A 21915-nucleotide genomic window follows, 5' to 3' on the forward strand; every position below is an offset into this window, starting at 1 on the left:
CAGGGTCTCACTCTGTCACCTACGCTGGGATGCAGTGGCATAATCATGGCTCATGGCAGCCGCAACCTCCTGGGCTTAAGCAGTCTTCCCACCTCAGCCTCCCAAGTAGCTGGGATTACAAGCGCCTTTTGTTCATTTTAAAAATAAACTTGTCTTTTTGTTAATGGATTATAGGAATTCTTTATATATTCTGGATAGAAGTTCTTTCTTTGTCAGATATACAAATATTTTTTGTGACTATTTTTTTGTAGTTTATGGCTTACCTGTTCTCTTAATTGAATTTTTTGCTGAACAGAAGGTGTGTGTGTGTGTGTGTGTGTGTGTGTGTGTGTGTGTGTGTACACACATGCTTTTTGAGTCAGGGTCTCACTCTCACCCAGGCTGGAGTTCAGCATGGTCATGGCTCATTGCAGCCTCTAGCTCCCGGGCTTAAGCGATCTCCCACCTCAGCCTTCTAAGTACCTGAGACCACAGGTGTGCGCCACCAAGCCCAGCTGATTTTTTAACTTTTGTAGAGGTGGGGCCTCCTCATGTTGCCCAGGCTGATCTTGAACTCCTGGACTCAAGGGATCCTCCTGCCTTGGCCTCCCAAAGTGCCCGGCCCAGAAGTTTTATATTTTGATGAAGTCCAGTTTATTGATTTTTCCTTTTATGGTCGTTGCTTTTTGTGTCCTGCTTAAGAAATCTTTGCCTATCCCAAGGTTTCAAATAGATATTCTTTATTTTCTTCTAGAAGCTTAATATTATAGTTTTTGCTTTTACATTTAAGGCTCTGATCTTGTTTTATGGCTTAGCATATGGTTTATTCCACAGGCTCTTGAAAAGAGTATTGTTTTGCTTTCATGATACAGTTCTACAAATGCCAATGATGATAGTGTTGTGCAGATCTTCTGTGGCCTTGCTAACTTTTTATCTACTTGCTTTCTGAATTATTGAGAAACAGGTGTGGTTATCTATGACTATGTAACAGACTACTCCAAAACTTTCTAGTGTTTGTTTATTGTAAAGAATTTATTATTACAGAATCTGTTTTTGGTGACTAACAAGCCACCCTGAAACCTGGTAGCTTAAGATAATTTTTTATTGTCTTAATTACCGGTTCTGTGGTTTGATTGGGCTGGATTGGGCAGTATCTTGCTTGGGGTCAGTCTTGTGATTGCAGGGAGATGAAGGCTGTGGCTGAAGTCATCTGAGGCCTCCCTTGGACTGGTCTTCTAAGCTGATATCTTGCCGCTTTCCTGGCATCTCAGTTGGAATGGCGGGAATAGCTGGGGCTGGCCAGGCCCGCTCCCCGACCTGCTCCCTGTCTGCTAGCCTGGGCTATCTCACTGCTGTCTTCGTTGCCAAACCACTTTCCTGCTTCACTTCCCAGCGTTGCCATTCCAGCCCCACAACACTAGCAGTTGCCTTCAGTCCTCTGTGTCTGTAATGATCATTTTTCCTTTGCTTGCTGTGTTTCTGTCTTGTATTCTCTGGTTGAAATCTTGTTTTTATCCTTTCACATGCAATTCAATGACCATGTCTTTTCTCGGAATCTATTTTTGATCCCAGTCAGAATTAATTGCTTCCTTCTCCATGAGCCTATGAGTAAACCTTTGTTAGTGTACTTACTGTTTTTTTACTATTATTAGAGTTATGTGCATATTTATCTCTTCCTGGTGGGCAAAGGCTGTTTTACCTTTGTATGCCAAGTCTCGTGCCGTGCATCTAGAGGTTTTGAGGAGAAAGCACAGGAGCACAAGGTCTGGATTCCATTCCTGGATTATAATCATCAATTATGTGACCGTTGGCAAGTCTTTTCATCTGTTTGAGCCTTGGAATCCTCATTGGTAAAACAGAGGCAGTGATACTTGGCTCACCGGGATGCACTGAGAATTCAACGAGGTGACCTCTGGGAATGCCAGGCGTCATACTTTATACACAGCAGGTGATCAGTCAGTGCTTGAGAAATTTTAAGTGTTTTGAGTTGAATGTTTCTCTTCTGTGTTTATGAAGGGAAAGTAGACAATGATCGGATGCTTTCCGTGTAAGAACGTTAGGAGTTAACATTGGTTGAATGTGCACTGTGCTCCAGTAACTGTTCAAAGCACATCGTCCATTTCTTAGTTTACTTACGTGAGTTGATGTTTGCGAGGTTCTGGAACAGCCTCATCACATAGTAACTGTTCACTGAAATAAAAAATAGCATCCTCATGACAGCCCTACATAGTAGATGGTGCCATTACTCCTATTCTGTAGGTGAGGCTACTGAGGCATACAGGGGTTAAGCAAACTGTCGAAGAGCTGTTTAATAGTATGTGGCAAGGATTTGAACCCAGATAGCCTTCACTCTCAACCATTACCCTATAGCTGCCTCATGGTCATGTTTCCTTGGCTCTTAAATCTTGCAGCTGATTCTCATTCATTTTTAGGAAGATGAGGCTTCCATTTTTCATTAAATGGTCATGAACCATACGTGCATAAAATGCGAATTTGCTGGTTTGCTAGAAACATAGCTGAGAACCTGGAATATAGATGAGGCACCAATTTTTATTACACCGACATTTCTGAATGTTTTGGGAGTTCACAGTAGTTGAGGTTAGACATTGTAAATGAGCTGGGCAAATGGCTTGGGGACTCCTAACGGAGACCTGCCGCTTTCACTAACCCTCATTAGAAAATTACAGCATTTATGAAGATTCTTATTTGGATTCATCACTCACGTGTATTTTTTTTCTGACCAGCAGACTGGCCATTGTTCATGCATTGTTTTAATTTAAATATGTCCATAAGAATTAACTTTAAGTGAACAATAATGATAATTCTGTGATAAATTGATGTCATTTGAGTTCCTGCTTTTGCTGAGCTCTTCTTGTGGGGGGAAAAATAATTGCCGTTATTAATGAAAAATCAAAGGTGAAACAACAGTGAAATTTTGTAACAGGTGTTCTTCCTTTTTTACTTTTCTTAGGGGTTAAGGAATGATTTGAAAGCTGCCTTGGACAAGATTGATCAGCAGTACCTCAATGAAATCGTCGGTGGTCAGGAGCCTGGAGAGGAAGACACACAGAATGATCTGAAAGTTCATGAGGAAAACACCACAATTGAAGAGTTAGAGGTAATCTCTATACCAAGCCCAGCACATTGCTGGCACCCTTCTTTCCTCTGGAGCAGATGCTGAGTCGGGCAGATTGTTGAGTGCATAGCACACTGTCATCTTTGGTCTTTGTTAATTTACTCCCCGCTTTTATTTATTTACTCCCCTTTTTCTCATCCTCCACTCACATTCCCCTACTTCCTGCCTTCAAAAGGAACCCATTCTAATATGTTGGATGCACATCCTTCTGTTTGTTGGTGCTCTTGTGACCTGCAGTGTTTTGTGAGCATGTATTTTTGATTTACAGAAATGATGTTATGCTGTGACATTCTTTATTCTGTTTTTTACTTGTCTTTTTTTCATTTAGCACTATGTTTTTAAGAGCCATCCTTGATGCTGTATGTACATTGAATCCTTTGCTTTTAATTGCCACATAGGATTCCATGTGTTATGCCATTCACTGTATTTGACTTTTTGTTCTCCTGTAATGATGGACAGCTAGATTGTTCCCAGCTCCCTCCTACCACAGACAGCTTTCTGATGAAGTCTTGTGCATAACCACGATGGCCTAACAAAGTGGGATTGTGGGATTTATATATGTATATTTAACTTGTCTAAGTACTGCCAAGTTGCTCTCTGGAATGGCTGTCCTGGTCTACACCCAGCAGTGTGAGGGCCTCGTGTCTTTCCAGCCCTGCCAACACTTGGCAATATCTTGCTGTCTAATTTTTGCCACAGTGCTGCTTGTGGAGTGTTAATGTATAATCTTAATTAAAAAGCAGTTTTGTATCATGTAAGTATCTAACATGTAAAAAAATATGGGTTAAAATTCTTAATGCTTAAGGAAACATAAACTGTTATTTTTATGTTTCCTTTAATTCCTAGGTCTTGCAAGTGTAACTGTCCCTCTGAATGAGATCATAGTTGAGGAAGATGTCATTTTAATCCCCTCCTTCCTCCAATACCTGTTTATGGTCCCTAAATTTTACTAAAATAATTGGTATGGGCAACCAGTTGTGTGCTTTTTTCCCCCCCATTGGTGTATTTATTTATTTATTTTTAAAAAACAGCTTTATTGAGATATTGACATACCATACAATTGACCAATGTAACATATACAAATCAGTGGTTTTTAGTATATTCACATGGTGGTGCAACAATCATCACAATGTAATTTTAGAACATTTTTGTTCCCCCACCCAAAAAGAAATCTCACATTCATTACTACCTCTTGACTTTTCATAAAAGATAACATGCTCTCCAAGTTTAAGTGGCAAATCCATGTTTTTTGATTTTGATTTCTTATCTAGAAATTCCATCAGGTTTTTAAGTAAAAATTGAACAGCATGTGTGACCAAGAACCAAGTTTAGACTGGTGTTGGTAATATATATGTGTAGTTGTTGCTCTGTATTAATGAACAGAAGCATTATTTGTTTTTCTTCAGGCACTGGGAGAGTCCTTAGGGAAAGGCGATGATCATAAAGACATGGACATCATCACCAAATTCCTCAAGGTGCGTGTCTTAGGCCAGGGGAGGAGGATGCCTTGGATCCTTATGAACTATTCTTATATTTTTGGATTACCAAGAGTTAAAGGCTGGAACGGGAAAACCTCAATACACATTTCTCACACATACATGATGTTTATGATATCGCTATGTACTAGATATAGCAGTTAGTGAGAGAAAATGCATATTTACTTGTGGCTTTTTTTTTTTTTTTTTTTACACAGTCTCGCTCTTGTCTCCCAAGCTGGAGTGCAATGGTGTAATCTCAGCTCACTGCAACCTCCACCTCCTGGGTTCAAGTGATTCTCTTGCCTCAGTCGCCTGAGTAGCTGGGATTACAAGCACCCACCACCACGCTTGGCTAATTTTTGTATTTTTAGTAGAGGTGGGGTTTCACCATGTTGGCCAGGCTGGTCTTGAACTCCTGACCTCAGGAGATCCACCCACCTCAGCCTCCCAAAGTGCTGGGATTACAGGTGTAAGCCACTGTGCCTGGCCTACTTTTCTTGTGGCATGTTTTTTAAAGCTGGCTCATTAATGTAAACACATAGAAAAGAATCACAACAGCAGAATTAATAAGTTGGTAGAGTTTCTTATTTTGTTCTTGAGACAGAGTCTTGCTCTGTTGCCCAGGCTGGAATGCAGTGGCACAATCTTGGCTCAGTGCAACCACTGCTTTCTGGATTCAAGCGATTCTCCTGCCTCAGCCTCCCAAGTAGCATGCCACCACACCTGACTAATTTTTTTTTTTCCAGTAGAGATAGGGTTTCACCCTGTTGGCCAGACTGGTCTTGAACTCCTGACCACAAGTGATCTCACTGCCTTGGCCTCTCAAAGTCCTGGGATTACAGGTGTGAACGACAGTGTCCAGCTGAATTTCTTATTTTTTTAGACAACCCAAGGAAGGAAGAGGGTTCTAGCTTTTTTTTTTTATTTTTTATTTTTTTTTTGGCAAAAGGGTCTTTCTCTGTTGCCCAGGCTGGAGTGCAGTGGTGTCATCATAACTCGCTGTAACCTTGAAATCCTGGGCTCATCAACCTCCCGAGTAGTAGGGCATGTACCACTACGTCCAGCTAATTGTTTAGTTTTTTTTTGTAACCTTTCAGAATGTGTTCATTTCTTCATTTCTACAGATAACTGCCTGTTTTTGCCATGACTTGCTGATTCCAACTTTCTTCTCAACATTTCTCTGTTTAGTGGTCTAGGTAGAGTGTGAACAAATCCCAGATATTTTAATGTTTATTCACAAACTGTGTTCAGACCAAAAGATTTACATGCAATGAATGCTTTTTCTTATATGTACAGTTTAGATACAACATACTAGTCATCAAGATTCTGAATATATTGAGGATACAGCATGGAACTAGATAGGGCATAGGAACTAGTATGAACTAGAATTTCTTCTTTGAATGATGGCCTCTTCTTTTATAGGATATACATAGATGATGTGCCTAGAGGAAAACATCCTCGTCAGGCTTCTCTGTTTCCTACTTCCAGAAAGGGTGCCCTTTATACAGTTAAATCCGAGGGGCACGAGGTAGTTCTCTAGGGGTGGGGGTGGGAATGCTGGGTCTTGGCTTCTATTTCTGTTTCTCTTTCTCCTTCCTCTCCTTTAGTCAGGTGCTTGAGTGGTTTTTAAACTTAATCGTGGTCTCTACAGCATATGTGGAAAGTCCAGTTTTTTTGTAACTTGTAACTTGTTGAATTTTATGTATGTAATACAAATACAAATACAAGTTTATTTCCTGTCAAATAGTTAACTGTGAAACTTGATGTTCTTTTTTGAGGGAAGCAAATTACCTTGAGCTGGGAATAGATGTAGACTAGGGAAATTAGTGACTTGCCAAAGGTACTACTTCAAAGCATTATCATGACGAGTAACCAGAACTAGCTTATTAATTCTATATTATTTAGTGGCGTTTTAATCAAGACATTTACTTTAAGGATGACTGTGTTCTGTCTTTGTGTGCTAGAGAGCATTTAAATTTACTGAACCACTGGGTGGCATTGTTGTCTAAACTTACCCATCCTTTCAACAGTTTCTTCTTGGCGTTTGGGCTAAAGAATTGAATGCCAGAGAAGATTATGTGAAACGCAGTGTGCAGGGTAAACTGAACAGTGCGACCCAGAAACAGACTGAGTCCTACCTCAGACCACTTTTCAGAAAGCTACGGAAAAGGGTGAGGTTTCTTGGAAAATACTTTTTTTAACTGACTTAAAAAATACAGTATAAATTGAGAATAAATGCAGTCTGTTTTTTCACTATACATAGTAGCTTCCAAAATTTCTTCTTATTTTTTTTTTTCAGAATCTTCCTGCTGATATTAAAGAATCAATAACGGATATTATTAAATTCATGTTGCAGAGAGAATATGTGAAGGTACATTCCCATGCTGTTCTTTGAAATTGTTAAGAGTATATCTAGGTTATGTACATAATATAATGCTCATTTGGGATAGGAGGATTTTACATAGTAGATTTAAGAATAAATATGAGATGAGTTAGTAGTAAAAAGCGTTTTATTTTCTATTGTGTTTGCCAGCTTTACTGTTAGGTATTGAATAACAAACCTGACTAAGGAAATACAGACCTCATCTGTATGCTCTTAGTCATTTTTAAAATAGACCTAAAGGTTCTTCGGAGCATGAACTGTATATAGGCAGTGTTCATTTTATGAATGGGATTGAATTTCAAAGTTTTATAAATGGCTGATTATGTCTTGAAACAAATTTTCCCATAAAAACAACGTTGTATAGATGAGTTTCCCAGGATGGTTATAAAAGCCCCTTTAATCTGTAATATAGCTGAAGTGTTGTACTGATGGTACAGTGGAATTTAACTACTCTTTGTAATTGTTTCTATGGGGAAATGGTTCAAGCAAGGCTTCCAGGACTCATCTCTCCCATTTCAGTGCTGCAGACCCGTGCAGGGGAAGACTCCCCTCCCTCGCCCCAATGTCTATACTCCTGAATGGGCTCTGGGAGGTGGCGGTGAGGGGAAGCGTGCTGGTGTCCAGGGCTCCCTGAGGTAGAGTTTAGAAAGGGGTGAGAGGAGGACTGTCAGTTGGTACAGGGGAACAAGAAGAGAAGGGCCCAATGTACCAGTAGTGGAGATGAGGAAAGGACAGAGTTTGAGGGAGGCTTCTTGTGGCTGTGCCTCCCAAGACACTAGGAGTAGAGCATTTCAGTGCAGCAACCCCACTGACAGTGCCAGAGCGGTAGGGAACTCGGAATGACATTGCTTATTCGGTGCTGTATCTGTATACTCACGTAACAAGGGACTTCTGGCGTTCCCGAGTGACCGCATGATTTACTTGATTAGAGCCTTAGTCTAATGAGGTTCCTGCAGTGATTTTACTCTTTTTAAGAGCCAGCCAGTTTTCTTAAAGAAAATATTTTTGCCTTACAGTTATACATTTCTTCTTAGTTTCTGTCAGTTGCATAATTCTTACTTAGGATGGTTGCATTGCCATGGATGGACAAGGTCACTGTCACAGCAGGAAGAATGCACATCACTACCTGCTAGAATGGATGCCTTTCCTCTTACTGCCTTTTCTTGTGATCACATATCAGAACTAAGTGCAGGTGCAAGCTTATTTTGTATAAACTACAGAAAGAACCAAGAAGCTTTAATAACCTGTTTAGACAGTTTCTTTGGAATTTGGGGGAAACTAAATATTGAAATTTTTATCAGTTAAGATCCATTGTTAAAATTTATACACATGAAAATTAGTGATAAAAATGTACATATACCCTTTTAAAATTAAGCTTTATAAAATCCGTTGAGCAGAGCAAGTTCAAATTTATCTTTAGGGTAGAAAATGGTCTTCCAGCTACCCTGTCTGTAGTATCTGATTTAAAAAAATATTAACTCTGCCTATCAATCTCATAGGTGTCTGATTTTTTTAAATTAAAATCTCCTTGAGGCCTGGCTTTATAAGCTTCTCTTAAACCTGGAGGTCTTTTAGAATTTATTTGCTTTCTGTTTTTCTCGTTCTTCCTCACAGCTAGCCAGCTTGGTTAGGAAAAAGAGCCATTTGTCTTCATTGGTTTCTATCTTCATTTTTTGGGGGCTCTTCTTTAAAGGTTCTTGGCAGGTGGGAGGTTGGGTGGGGGGCAAAGTGGAGCGATCTCATCCTTCAGCTATTCGACTGGAGGGCCAGTGTTTCCTCTCTGTTTACACATCTGTTATAGACCCGGTGTGGTGGTCCCCACATACCGAGCCCCCACTGCCTTCGGGGAGCCACGATGCTGTGTAGGGAGTGGATATTGTATAGGGTTGGATGATGAAAAACTACTTAGCCCCTGTCTTCTACATGACTGCCTATGGAGAAGACTGGGTCTAAAGGAGACCGAAACTAGAATTTTCATCAGTGCATCGAAGTGCCTACTTGGTAATTCCAGATCTGAGATGTATTAATTTCCAGCACACAAAGGCTGCAAAGGAATGTTTGCCTTTTTTTTTACTCACAACCTAGCTTTGGTTTCTGTTTTTCCATGGACATTGGTGGTCCTGGGCAGGGCAGTGTGTTACCCTATATTTTAATCTGTTTTGTTTGAATATCAGTAATGGTAATATTTTCGATGTGCCCAAAAGGTGGATGAAAATTACATCATAAAGGGCTGTGAAATACTTTCAATAAGAATTTGAGCCAGTACATTTCTGCCTTTCTGATTTCTTCTTACACTTTCCTTTCAGGCAAATGATGCTTATCTTCAGATGGCCATTGGAAATGCGCCTTGGCCCATCGGTGTCACTATGGTTGGTATCCATGCTAGAACTGGCAGAGAAAAGATTTTTTCCAAGCATGTTGCACATGTTTTAAATGACGAAACTCAGCGGAAATATATTCAGGTAAGCAGTGTGGAGGGCCGGGAATTGCCCTGGAAGTGAATATTCTCTAATTCCCAAAACTCTAAGTCTGGAAAGCAGGCAGAGAATTACAGCAAATAGAACACAGCATGATAGGATGGAAGTCCCCTCTTGATAAGCAGTGACATTGAAGCCACCTTCACTGAATAAAGTAAAAACCTTTCAACTTTCATATATGTTGTAAGACAGGGTGAAGTATTGTGCTTTAATTACCTTAGCACTGAAATAAAACTATTGCAGTTTGCTTTTTTTTTTTTTTTTTAAAAAAGACATGTATTAGCAAGTAAAAGTTGAGCTCATTAGTGAAACTTGGGAGTATACTGAAGGGCAACAAACTTAGAGTATTTTACAATAAATCCTGCTTTGTTGCTTTCAAGGTAAATCTAACATCTGCTGGGTTCAAAATGTGTGGAGAGTAAAGACTTGGCTTTAATGCGTGTAGCATATAATAACACTTCTCTAGTCATGTGAATAGGTCTAAAGTGCTGATGGTTTGTTTTCTTCAAGTTATACATGCTTCACATAAACTTGTTGGTACTGTTGTTGGGCTAAACTTTTCTCCTTAGTGGGAAGAAAATCAACTATAATGTAGTGTTTGCCAAATTGTCATAAATCCCAGATTGTGTCTGTAAAATGACTTGCTGGGTGATAGTTCTAAAACTTGACAATGATACTCCGGAAGTTTACTTAAAATTTGAAGTTCACTTAAAATGCATAAAGTGCTTTCAGATTTTGTGCCAGAGAACAGTCATTACCATATTCATGAATTATCTTTTTGTTTTTATTTCACTTCCAAGTGCTGAGTGTTAATTTGTGTCATCTTTATGCCTTAGTCATATATAATAGCTTTTTAAAATATGATTTCAATCGGACTCCCTCATGAGAACTGTATACTTTACAGAGTTCAAATATACTTCTGGAAATTCAAACACATTTCCATTTTTTAATAACCACCAGTGAGTGTATTAAAGGCAGAAGCTTTTAGTTGAAAAAAAAAAGTTGCTTAGCTTTAACAATAGCAAACAGGTTCCAAAGATTCAATTTGCTAATTGTGTTCATCTATACTGTGGCCAAAGGTATAGTATATAAAAGTTCATATGATTAAATCATTTGCCTGAAAGACAACATTTCTTATAAACAGTGATGTGATTTTCACTTCCCCAAAGAGTGATTTTTTTTTAAGTATACCTAGCATTTATTCAAGAATTCTGGTTTATTTTGGAAGCTATGTAATGACCTGTCCTTACTCCATTGTTCTTCCTTTTTATCTGTTCTCTTCCCATTAAAAAAAATTCTTCTTTTGCCCACTAGGTGATTAGAGAATATCGGTGAGCATACTGTGTCTGAAATTTAGCAAGGGGTTTGATGTAGACCCAGTGATATTCTTGTGGATAGGGCAAATCAGGTTGGACTCATAGCTCACTGAGAGAGGGAAGCCACGGAGCATTAAATAATGGACTCATGTCTCTTAGGGTAGATGCTAGAGATGTATGTCAGGGGTCTTAGGGACCTCAGTGCTGTCCTGTTCAACCTTTTAATGACTGACTTGGATGACTATACCGAAGGATGGGTTTATCAGGTTTGCAGACAACAAGAAACTAGAAGGGATAGAGTGTATGTTAAGGTGGAAAAGAAACTGCTATTCTAGAAGTTCTTGACAGACTAGAGAGAAGGGAAGAGTCTAAAAATACAGTGTTTAGTAAGGAAGGATTAGCATTAAGAAAATTGGATCCATATACCCATTTGCTTAAGCTTATAATTTGGGCAGTGGATATAAAAAAGAATTAGAGCCTGAGCATGGTGGCTCACACCTGTAATCCCAACACTTCGAGAGGCTGTGGTGGAAAGATTGCCTGAGGCCAGGAGTTTAAGACCAGCGTGGCAACATAGTGAGACCCCGTTTCTACAAAAAATAAAAACTAGCCAGGCATGGTTGTGTGTGCCTGTAGTCCTTGCTACTCGGGAGGTTGAGGCAGGAGGATGTCTTCAGCCTGGGAGTTCAAGGTTGCAGTGAGTTGTGATTGCATCTCTTCTCTTCAGCATCAGTGGCAGAGCAAGACCCTGTCAAAAAAAGAAAAAAAAGAGAGAATTTAGTGGACTAAATTTAGTGTAATAAAATTGGTAGTATGATATGGCCACCTAATAACTTAGTGTAGGTTCTCCAGGGCAAGAACATAGTTCAGTGTTGTACCCCTAGAATCTAGAACAGTATCTGACTCATGGTGGGTGCTCAGTAAGTATTTGCTAATTGAATGAATTCATGATACAGCAAGAGAGGTGATAATAATTGTTCTTTTTCTAGTCCTTGGGAAAGGAGACTCTTGGTGAGAATCTGGGCAGGAGTTCTAGATCAGCGGTCCCTGACATCTTTGGCACCAGGGACTGGTTTCATGGAAGACAGTTTTTCCACGGATCGGGGAGGTCAGGGGGATGGTTTCAGGATGAAACTGTTCCACCTCAGATCATCAGGCGTGCGTTAGTAAGGAGCATGCAACCTGGATCTCTCACATGTGCTGTTCAAAGTAGGGTTTGCGCTCCTGTGAGAATCTGATGCCACATGGATCTGACAGAAGGCAGAGCTCAGGTGCTAATTCTCTCGCCTGCTGCTGTATGGCCCATTTCCTGACCGGCCACGGACTAGTGCCGGCCTGAGGCCCAGGGATTGGAGACTTCCTGCTATAGAAAATGGCAGAACTTTCTGATGGAAGAGGATTAAACTCGTTTTATGAAACTGGACAGATTTTTAGTCAGTGTAAGACAAAGCTTTTTCAGAAAACATTTTTATTTTGAAATAATTATAGACTCACAAGAAGTTGCAAAAAATAGTAAAAAGCTTTTTAATAGGCAGAATTGTCCCAAGGTGGGAGATAGAGGAAGACATCCACCTCTTGATGTCTGGAGGCGTAAACCGTTGCCCTTTTTGGCCCTTTAGGCCAGATTCCTCTCATTCTTTTCTGCCATTTTCCCTAGAGGCCATTGCTTAAACTTCAAGTTTCAACTCATGTGCCCAAGAGTCACTAAGATAACGAGTGAGCTGAGTGTTAAAGAAATCTCTGCCTCTGTCTGTCTTCCACTTTCCTACTCCTTATGTAGGTGCAACTAGAAGCCGCATTTCATTTTCCTCTCAACTGTGCTGTAAGAGAAATGAATGATGCAGAAGCGATACTGAGTGTCAGTGATGCTTGGCCTCTCTGTTGATGAAGTCACTTGAGCTCATTGTTACCTTGTAGGAATATGGTCCCAGTGTTGCTGGATCTTCCATTTATTTTTTTAATGAGAAGCAAAATCTTGGTTTTTGGAAAAAAAAAAAAAAAGTACTCTCCTATTTTTAAATGTTGGCATCAGCTAAAAAAAAATTAACTTTGTGTAAGTCTAAACAGAATGCCAGTTTGTGATCTGTGTCTTAAACCCATAGTGTAACTCAAGCAGAAGAATGTGGCCACCTTATGTTAGAATTTTGTAAAATTTTTGGTTGCAATTTACTGAGTAATTTACTAAGCTGTCTAAAGAATCTTCCTCTTGTTACTTTGGTATCTGAATGAGATTAATTTGAATTCTCCTAGAAAAAAGACAATTTATTATGTGAAGTTTAAGTCAAGGGTTGGCAAAATTTTTCTTAAAGGATCAGATAGTAAATATCTTGGGCTTTGTACTTCTTGCCATCTCGAACTACTCACCCATGCAGCTAAGGCACAAAAGCAGCCGGTGGCTGTGTTCCAGTAAAACTGTGTAGAAAAGAGGCAAATGGGCTGAGAACCACAGTTTGCTGCCTAGTAAATGTATGAACCCAAAACCTTTTTTACATTAAGATATTTGCTGAGGAGGTAATTAGGAAAATCATTTAATAATTATTTCTTTTTAAATTGCGGTATAAAATGCCTCAACAAACATTGTAGTGCTTGAAGTCTACTAACCTTAATGGCATAGCCCAATAATTCTTGATAACATGTCATCTATGTCAAGCTATAAAACAAGATCTGGAGTTAGAGCATTTCCAGCAGGTTCCTTCATGCCTGTTGCCAGCCTGAATCCTCCTCCTCCTATCAGAAGTAAGCATTATTCTAACATGTACCATTATTGGTTAGTTTTGCTTGTTTTTGGGCATCATGTAAATGGAAACTTGTAATGTGTGAGATAATTTTTTATTTAGAAATACTGGTGAAAAATATGTTTTATGAAATATGATAGAAAATAATTCAAGGGGCTGTTTCACTGGAACATAGATTTCATCTTTTGGTTTTATGCAAACCTTTATGGAACTTAAACAATGAAAGTTATTTGAAGTACTCTATTTCTCACAAAAATTAAATACACCACAGGGAGGGTTCTCTCCAGGCAGATCAAAGGAAAGTTCTATAGCTTATTAGCTTGCTTCAAGTCTAGGGTTAGATAGAAATTGGTGGTAGTAGCTTTAAGGCCTTTGTTCATTCTTCCAAATAGAGATGTAACCACCGGCCCAGACTTTGGGTAAAGCTTCTTTTATATAGGTTATAGGAAGCTCTTGATTATTTAGAGACTTTAAAATTCAGTCATTCCCAGATATCTCTTGAAGAAGTTCACATCTTGGGCATTCTCTATTTGTCAAAAATAAGGGAAGGAAGCTAGACAGGAGAAAAAGATGAGGTGAAATGCAAGTCAGAGAGCTGTTGCCCTACCAGAGCCACTCTTATCCTTCCTCACTGTGTTCCCTGCAAACGTGACTTTTACTAGCGACACTGATAGGCACCCTTGCCCTGTGGCTTCTGGCTGGAGCAGACGATGAGAGGGACTAGAAGGCATTTTGTTGGTTGGAGAAGAATGAGTTTAGGGTATTGATTTTCCCAACTTCCTCCCTGGAGGGTCCCCTAGGGTGACTGCATCCCTCTGCCCGAGGCTGTCGCTTTTCTCGGGTGACTGTCTCCATACAGCTACCCTCCCTAGGTTCCAGTGGCACTCTCCTCCTTTGCTTTCAGAACTCGGGCTAGCCACAGCGTCCCAGGATTGTCAGCGCTAGGATGCTGTACTGTGTCTTGTTGGTCCTAAGTCCAGCACACTCCTTTGTAACATCCTCAAAACTACTATCATCACATTATCCAGTTCTACTGCTGACATCCTCCTGGACATGTGTAGATGAATTGATCTGTGCATTGTGTGACAGATTCCTTTGGAGGTTAGAAGATTAAGGAATAATAATCTTCTAAATAATTTCTGTTAAGCTTTTGCTATTAAAAAAGGTAAATATCCTATAATATTATTCCCTGGCAAGTTGTTTTCAGTAAGCTTACGTTTATACAGTTCCTAGTAAAGACATCATTCCAATATTTTATGTCAGTTATTTCAATCCATATTTCAGGTTTTGGCATATTTCATCTATACTAGCATTTGCCAAATTTATTTGTCTATGGAACATTTGTGAGTTTGTAATGTGTTCACGTATTACCAAAACTGGTACAACAGAAACATTCATTACTGCAATAAGTGATCACAGCTTGATGTGTATGTTGCACACACTATCATAGCTGTTGGTAAACGCTCCCATGCCTTAGTGCTCTAATATATGCCACAGACTTGTGGGTCAAGTGGCTTCATGCCACAGCCTGGCAGTCTGGGCTATGATAAGCTGTTTCCTAAAGGCGAGTTGTTGCATGTTGACAGCCGTCTACCTCCTTAATCTTCCTGGCATATTAAAAGAGTACATTTTTAGAGAAAAATACTGCTAGTATTTATGTTTTACATAGTAATACCTTTTAATGTTACAGAACACTAGTGTGTTTTGGAAACAGATTTGGGGAAATGCTGATCTAAACTGGGCCATGCTGCGTTCTAGCTGGCAGCTTAGTTGATGGTAAAGAGGCATTTTACTGTAGGGTATTAAATCTTAAATTTCTCAACCACATCGTTGGAAGAAAAGCCAGACCAGTCTCTATTGTGAAAGCCTGTTACACACATAAATGAAATCTTCCCTCAAATTAATCATTTGGAGTACATTTTTACTTAATTTTTGAGTTGTTGTTTGTAATTTGGTGTTAACTTTCTGTGAAATGAACCTCTGCACTGGAAACTTGTTCTTGTATAGAAAACAAAAATACAGAGAAGTAAAACACAAGAGCAGCAGAGTCTGTTTCTTACCATAAACTATGCGGGCAGTTTGAGTTAGTCCCAAGCTATCTGTTTCCTTTAGTTTTTTGGTAAGTCCTCCAGATACTAAAGTGTTTGTATGTTTAATACTTACAGTGAGCTTATTAGAACCAACATGCAGTTGCCCTTATCTGCTGTTATCCCAAGTGGCTGAACCCAGAGCAGTAACATAAAAGTCTAGAATGAGTTGTTTGGATGAATTCAATTTTAACAATATATTTGTGTGAAAAGAGTTCCCATAGGCCAGGTACAGTGGCTCACACCTGTAACCCCAGCACTTTGGGAGGCTGAGGCGGGTGGATCACGAGGTCAGGAGATCAAGACCATCCTGGCTAACACGGTGAAACCCCGTCTCTACTAAAAAAAAAAAAAAATACAAAAAAATTAGCCGGGCATGGTGGTGGGCGCCTGTAGTCCCAGCTACTTGGGAGGCTGAGGCAGGAGAATGGCATGAACCCGGAAGGCAGAGGTTGCAGTGAGCCGAGATCGCGCCACTGCACTCCAGCCTGGGCGACAGAGCAAGAGTCTGTCCCAAAAAAAGAAGGGAAAACAAAAGAGTTCCCATAGACAGTATTTGAAGTATTGGCCTTTTAATGCATTACTACAGATGTTAGTTGAAATGATAGAAATATACTTACTAAGTACACATTTTTTGAACATCACATTTCAGGTCAAAAGAGCATTCCTGTAGTATGAAGTTAGGATTAATTTTTAACTTAAGTATTGCATATTAATTTATTACTCTATTAGAACATTTGCAGTTTATGACAGAATTTTAAATAGCTGGGTGGAAAATGTCACTCATCTTATTTTTATATTCCTCACGTTCTTAGGATGCACCACTAAATGGATCTGTGCTTTCCTCTCTAAGTCTTTGTCTCATAGTGTAGACTAGCGAAAGGTACAGAAATAATTGATTTAACAGAATGTCTTTATACTTAAATATAAAGATTACTTATAAACAAAGTATCTTCCTCAAGTTCTAATGATAAATTAAAGAGGCAAATCAAGGCCAATAATTGTGATTTTAGTTTGGTTTGGTTTATTTTTTTTTATTATTATTATTATTTTTTGAGACGGAGTCTCGCTCTGTCGCCCAGGCTGGAGTGCAGTGGCCGGATCTCAGCTCACTGCAAGCTCCGCCTCCCGGGTTCACGCCATTCTCCTGCCTCAGCCTCCCGAGTAGCTGGGACTACAGGCGCCCGCCACTGCGCCCGGCTAATTTTTTTCTATTTTTTAGTAGAGACGGGGTTTCACCATGGTCTCGATCTCCTGACCTTGTGATCCGCCCGCCTCGGCCTCCCAAAGTGCTGGGATTACAGGCGTGAGCCACCGCGCCCGGCCACTGGTTTGGTTTAAATAGTTTTTGTTTTCTGCAATAATAAAAAAATTGCTAATCTTTTTAGTGGATGCAGGTTCATTGTTTTAATGGTTTATTGATTTCTCTGGATATAAAGAACTTTCATTATCCAGGATATATCCTATATCATACTATGATTAACCAAACTGTATCTCTATCTGATATTTGTATATCATATCTAGAACATTCTATATTACTTCCATTTAGACCTAAAAATTGTGACATACATAAAATTTACCATCTTAATCATTTTTATGTACAGTTCACCAATTAGACATTTATTTATTTATTTATTTGAGACAGGATCTTATTCTATCACCCAGGCTGGAATGCAGTGGCATGATCTTGGCTCACTGCAACTTCCATCCCCCAGGTTCAAACACTTATCATGCCTCAGCCTCCTGAGTAGCTGGGCGTGTGCCACCATGCCTGGCTAATTTTTTTATATTGTTGTAGGGACAGGGTTTTGCCATGTTGGCCAGGCTGATATTGAAATCCTGACCTCAAGTGATCTGCCCGCCTTGGCCTCCCAGAGTGCTGGGATTACAAGCGTGAGCCACCGCACCTGGCCTCGCCAATTAGACTTTTAAATGCAGAACATTTTCCTATAAATATAATGATATTTGAAAAGTGAATATAGTTAAATATTGTATGGGAGGCAGTCATTAAGGAACCAATCAGTTCCCACTGTAGAAACTAGAAAAGCTCAGGACATGGGGGATATTAGGCACTTCTCAAAGGCCAGGCCATGGGAGAAGGCTGAAAAGAGGGAGTGGTTTCAAGTTAGAATAAGTAGTCCAGAGGTTCCCTGCCCAAGTGGAGCTCCCCGCCCTCCTCCCACTCTAGCAGAAAATTGGGTTGCTTTTGGATGGATATGTACTGCTCAGGAGGGGTAAGATGCCATACTGGAAACAGGAAAATTAAGTGGAATTATGTAATATTGACAAATGACACCTTTAATTCCTTGTTTCCTCTTCTGCGGGCAGCCAGGCTTTTACCCCTCAGTAAGTTGGAGGATTCTGCTCTGTGAAACTGACCCAAGAGAAAGGATCTAAGTTACTAACACTTAAGTGTTCCTTCAATGAAAAAACCAGCTTGCTGCCCTATCATCTGAAAATGCAGTCCTATGGGCAAGCCCCACCCATTCAGGGAGTTTTTCCATTCGGCTCTGTAGTGCGTTACTCATCAGCATGAATGTTCACCTAAGATCCATCAGACATTTGGAGAAATTCGCCAACATGAAAACAGAGAGCAAAACATGCACACACAGAAGAAAAGACCTTCAGAGAAACAGAATTATAGAGAACAGAAAAAAACTTGAATGAGAATAATTAATATCCTTAGAGGCCAAGTGTGGTGGCTCATGCCTGTAATCCCACCACTTTGGGAGGCTGAGGTGGGAGGAGTGCTTGAGACCAGGAGTTCTAGACCAGCCTGGGCAAAATTGTGAGATCGCTTCTCTACAAAAAATAAAAAAGTTAGTGGGGCATGGTGGTGCATGACTGTAGTCTTAGCTATTCAGGAGGCTGAGGTAGGATTGCTTAGGCTACAAAAAAAAGTCTGAGAATCAAAATGAACTCTTAAAAATTAGCAAAAAATTTTATCAGCAAAAATTTAATAATTAGTGGGTTAAAAGATAAAGTTGAGGAAATATGAAAAGCAGAAAAGATAAGAAAATGAGAGTCAGTCTGTAAGGTTTGTAGCCATTCCAACAGAAACGGGAAGATAGGAAATAATTAATGCAAGAAAATGTCCCAGATCTGAAGGACATGAGTTTGTAGAATGAAAAGAATTCACTTAACACAGAGCAAATGAATAGGAAGAGTTCACATCAAGGCACAAAAGAATGCAGTGTTGGAAGACCAAGGCTAAAGAGAAGACTTCAAAGACTTCAGAGAAAAGGTCACTTACAAAGGTGCAGGAATTAAAATACTATCATACTTCTCACTAATAGCACTAGAAGCTAGAAGACAGTAGAGCAGTATCTTTGCAATAGCTAGGGAAATAATGTCCAACTCAGAATTCTCTTTTTTTTCTTTTTTTTGAGATGGAGTCTCACTCTGTCACCAGGCTGGAATGCAGTGGTGTGATCTCGGCTCACTGCAACCTCTGCTTTCCAGGTTCAAGAGATTCTCCTGCCTTAGCCTCCCAAGTAGCTGGGATTACAGGCGCCCACCACCACACCCAGCTAATTTTTGTTATTTTTAGTAGAGACGGGGTTTCACCATGTTGGCCAGGATGGTCTTGATCTCTTGACCTTGTGATCTGCCCACCTTGGCCTCCCAAAGTGCTGGGATTACAGGCGTGAGCCACTGCGCCTGGCTGTCTTCCTTTCTGAACCATCAAGTGAAGGATAAGTACAGGCTAATGACATCTCCCATGCACACATTCTCTGCAGTCATTATCGTCATAGCTGACACTTACGTAGTGCTTACTCTCTGCTTCCCTTCAGCACTTTACAGCAACAATATGAGATGGACACTAACATTTCCCTGTTTTGTAAGTGGGGAAGCAGGCGTCGAGAAGTGAGTTCTCAAGGTCACATAGCTAGTCAGTGGTAGAATTGGGATTGGAATGTGGGCAGTCTTGACTCTACCTGAGGATGTCCTCCACCCAAACGAAAAGATCCAAGAGCTGAGATGAAGCACAGAGCAAGGCGAGAGGAATCCCTAGGCTGGAGGTGTGGGGATGTCGTGCTCCAGGATGGTAGCAGTACAGGTGGCTCCAGGTTAGAGTAGAGGGACGAAGGACTCCAGGAAGAAATGGAAGAGCTTATATTCCCTGGTGTGTCTGATCAGGTTCTGAGTGATGTTTGGGCATGCGAGGGTTGGAGAATGAGTTAGAAAAGCAAAACAAAAAGAGGAAAAAAACTTATGAAAGGAGAGGTCATCATCATCATATGTTATGTGGGTTTGCTTTGAACGATATTTGTGTAGCCTTTATTAAAAAAAAAAAAAAAAAAAAACCTGAATATTGATTTCACTAAGAATTGTGGTTTGGGGAGGATGGGAGAGAAAGTGCTTTTTAGGCGTGTGCGTGCATATGTGAGGCCAGTGGACAATGGTGTAATAGTGAGATCCTCTGCTTCGTAGTATGAAGTCAGGAGATATCAATAGTATTTGAGATGGAAAAACCAAGCACTGTCAGTATAGTATTTAGAAATATGGCAGTAAATACCAGAGGGAACACTTAAAAGGTTTGAAAAGGGTTGCTGGAGAGCTGGAATTAGGATTTGGAAAGAGTGAGGTAGGGGACTGCTGTTATTCGATGCAAGAATTGTGTGATTTATTTATTTTTTCTCAAACAACATACACACAAAACCTGGAATTATCCTTGACTTTTTTCTTCCTATCACAACCCATATCCGATCCATGTCAAAGCTTGATGGTTCTAGATTCAAAGTATGTCTGGAGCCTGATCCCTTCTCACCACTTTTCCTGCTGCCACTGGGTCCAGCCACCACTTCTCATCTGGATTATTCTAGTGTCTTCTCTCTGGTCCCCGAGCTTCTCTTATTGCCCCTCTCCAGTTTCTTAGCAGCAGTCCCCAGACTGATCCCGTTCACATATAGTCAGATTGTGTTGCTCTCTTGTTCAGAGCCCTGCAGTGGCTTCCTAGTTCACAAAGTCCAAGCCAAAGTCCTTCAGGTTGCCCCACACGTCCACATACCCCACTTCTCTGCTTTATTTTCTCCAAAGCACTTAGCATCGTTGAATTTTTTTTTTTTATGAATTTATTTTGTTTCTTGCCTGTCTCCCTTTACCACAATTCAGTCGCAGGAGGGTGGGATTTTTTTCTGACTTCTTCACTGCTGTATTTCCAGAGCCTAGAACAGCCTAGAATAGTAGGCACTGAATAAACATTTGTTAGATAAGGGTATTGCCTTTATAAAAATAAAAAGCGAGTTAAAAATACCACGAGTTTTTAAGCCATTTGCCATAAGCTAAGCTAAGCAGCTCATTGTTTTACTGGCTTAAGCATCCATAAGCAGTTTGAAACTGAAATCTTGAGGGGTCTCATTGAAAAGATTTGTTTCCATTTGAAAAATAACCATATGCTGTCCTGAGATTACACACCTATCTCTGCCATGCACTCTCAAACTTATTTACAAAAATTTATCATAGTGCTCTGTGGTAACTACTTATGACTAGAACGATTGATTTTCACAACCTGTGGCAGCTAAGATTTCAAGGAGAACACTAGTATATGTTTTTAAACCATAGAATCTGCTTAGTGAGTATAAATAGGCATCACACATGTCTTCTGTAAGGAGCACACACCTAAGATTCTAATTCTTCTAACATGGGGAAAACCACCTCCAAGGCAAACCATCAGTTTGCCTTCTACTTGCTCATAACAATCCTTGCCATGCTTTGCTGCTGAGTGCAGCTATTTGTATTTCATCAGGGTGTTCTCTTGCCTGACTTTGCCCTTCTTCTCACCTATGCCTTCAGGAACCTTCAGATGCCAAATTAGTGCTATCACCTGTATTTCCATGGCTACCGATCACAGTTCTGCAGACACATGATTCAAATTCGTAGCAGGAGAAGCTGGACTATGTGACGGAATGGTCTTTATCCCAAAGCAAATACCTGATTACACAGGGAACAACAACAACAACAACAAAAGAGCAAAGTGAATTACATGTGCAAAAACCCTTCTTGTGAATCAGTTAAAAGATAACCTCCCTCCACACCCCTAATTCCTGAATCTCATAATATGGGCAGTCCTTGAATCTACCAAGGACTTTATATACTTCACAGTCCTGTTTCTTTGATGTGGAATCTGTTAGATTATGGCTCCATGCATAGAAGTATGTCAGTTGTCCCTTAATATCCCCAGGGATTGGTTCCAGGACCCTGCAGATACCAAAATCTGGATGCTCAAGTCCCTGATAGAAAATGACGTAGTATTTGCATATAATCTACGCACATCCTCCTGTGTACTTTAAATCATCTCTAGATTACTTACAATACCTAACA

The 21915-nt window shown here is 40.1% G+C and overlaps 1 protein-coding gene across 2 annotated transcripts in view; it reads left to right on the forward strand.

Annotated features, from left to right (window-relative positions):
* The window catches only part of PRPF18 (pre-mRNA processing factor 18), a 43853-nt gene that overhangs the window by 19738 nt on the left and 2200 nt on the right, over nt 1-21915 (forward strand). For both annotated transcript variants that reach the window (XM_008002319.3, XM_073018729.1), the window contains 5 exons: nt 2951-3097; nt 4522-4590; nt 6624-6764; nt 6893-6964; nt 9283-9438. In XM_008002319.3, the coding sequence (XP_008000510.1) occupies nt 2951-3097; nt 4522-4590; nt 6624-6764; nt 6893-6964; nt 9283-9438 (585 nt within the window). The remainder of the gene's footprint in view (nt 1-2950; nt 3098-4521; nt 4591-6623; nt 6765-6892; nt 6965-9282; nt 9439-21915) is intronic.

Source organism: Chlorocebus sabaeus, chromosome 9 (genome assembly GCF_047675955.1).
Source record: "Chlorocebus sabaeus isolate Y175 chromosome 9, mChlSab1.0.hap1, whole genome shotgun sequence".
NCBI classification, from domain to species: Eukaryota; Metazoa; Chordata; class Mammalia; order Primates; family Cercopithecidae; genus Chlorocebus; species Chlorocebus sabaeus.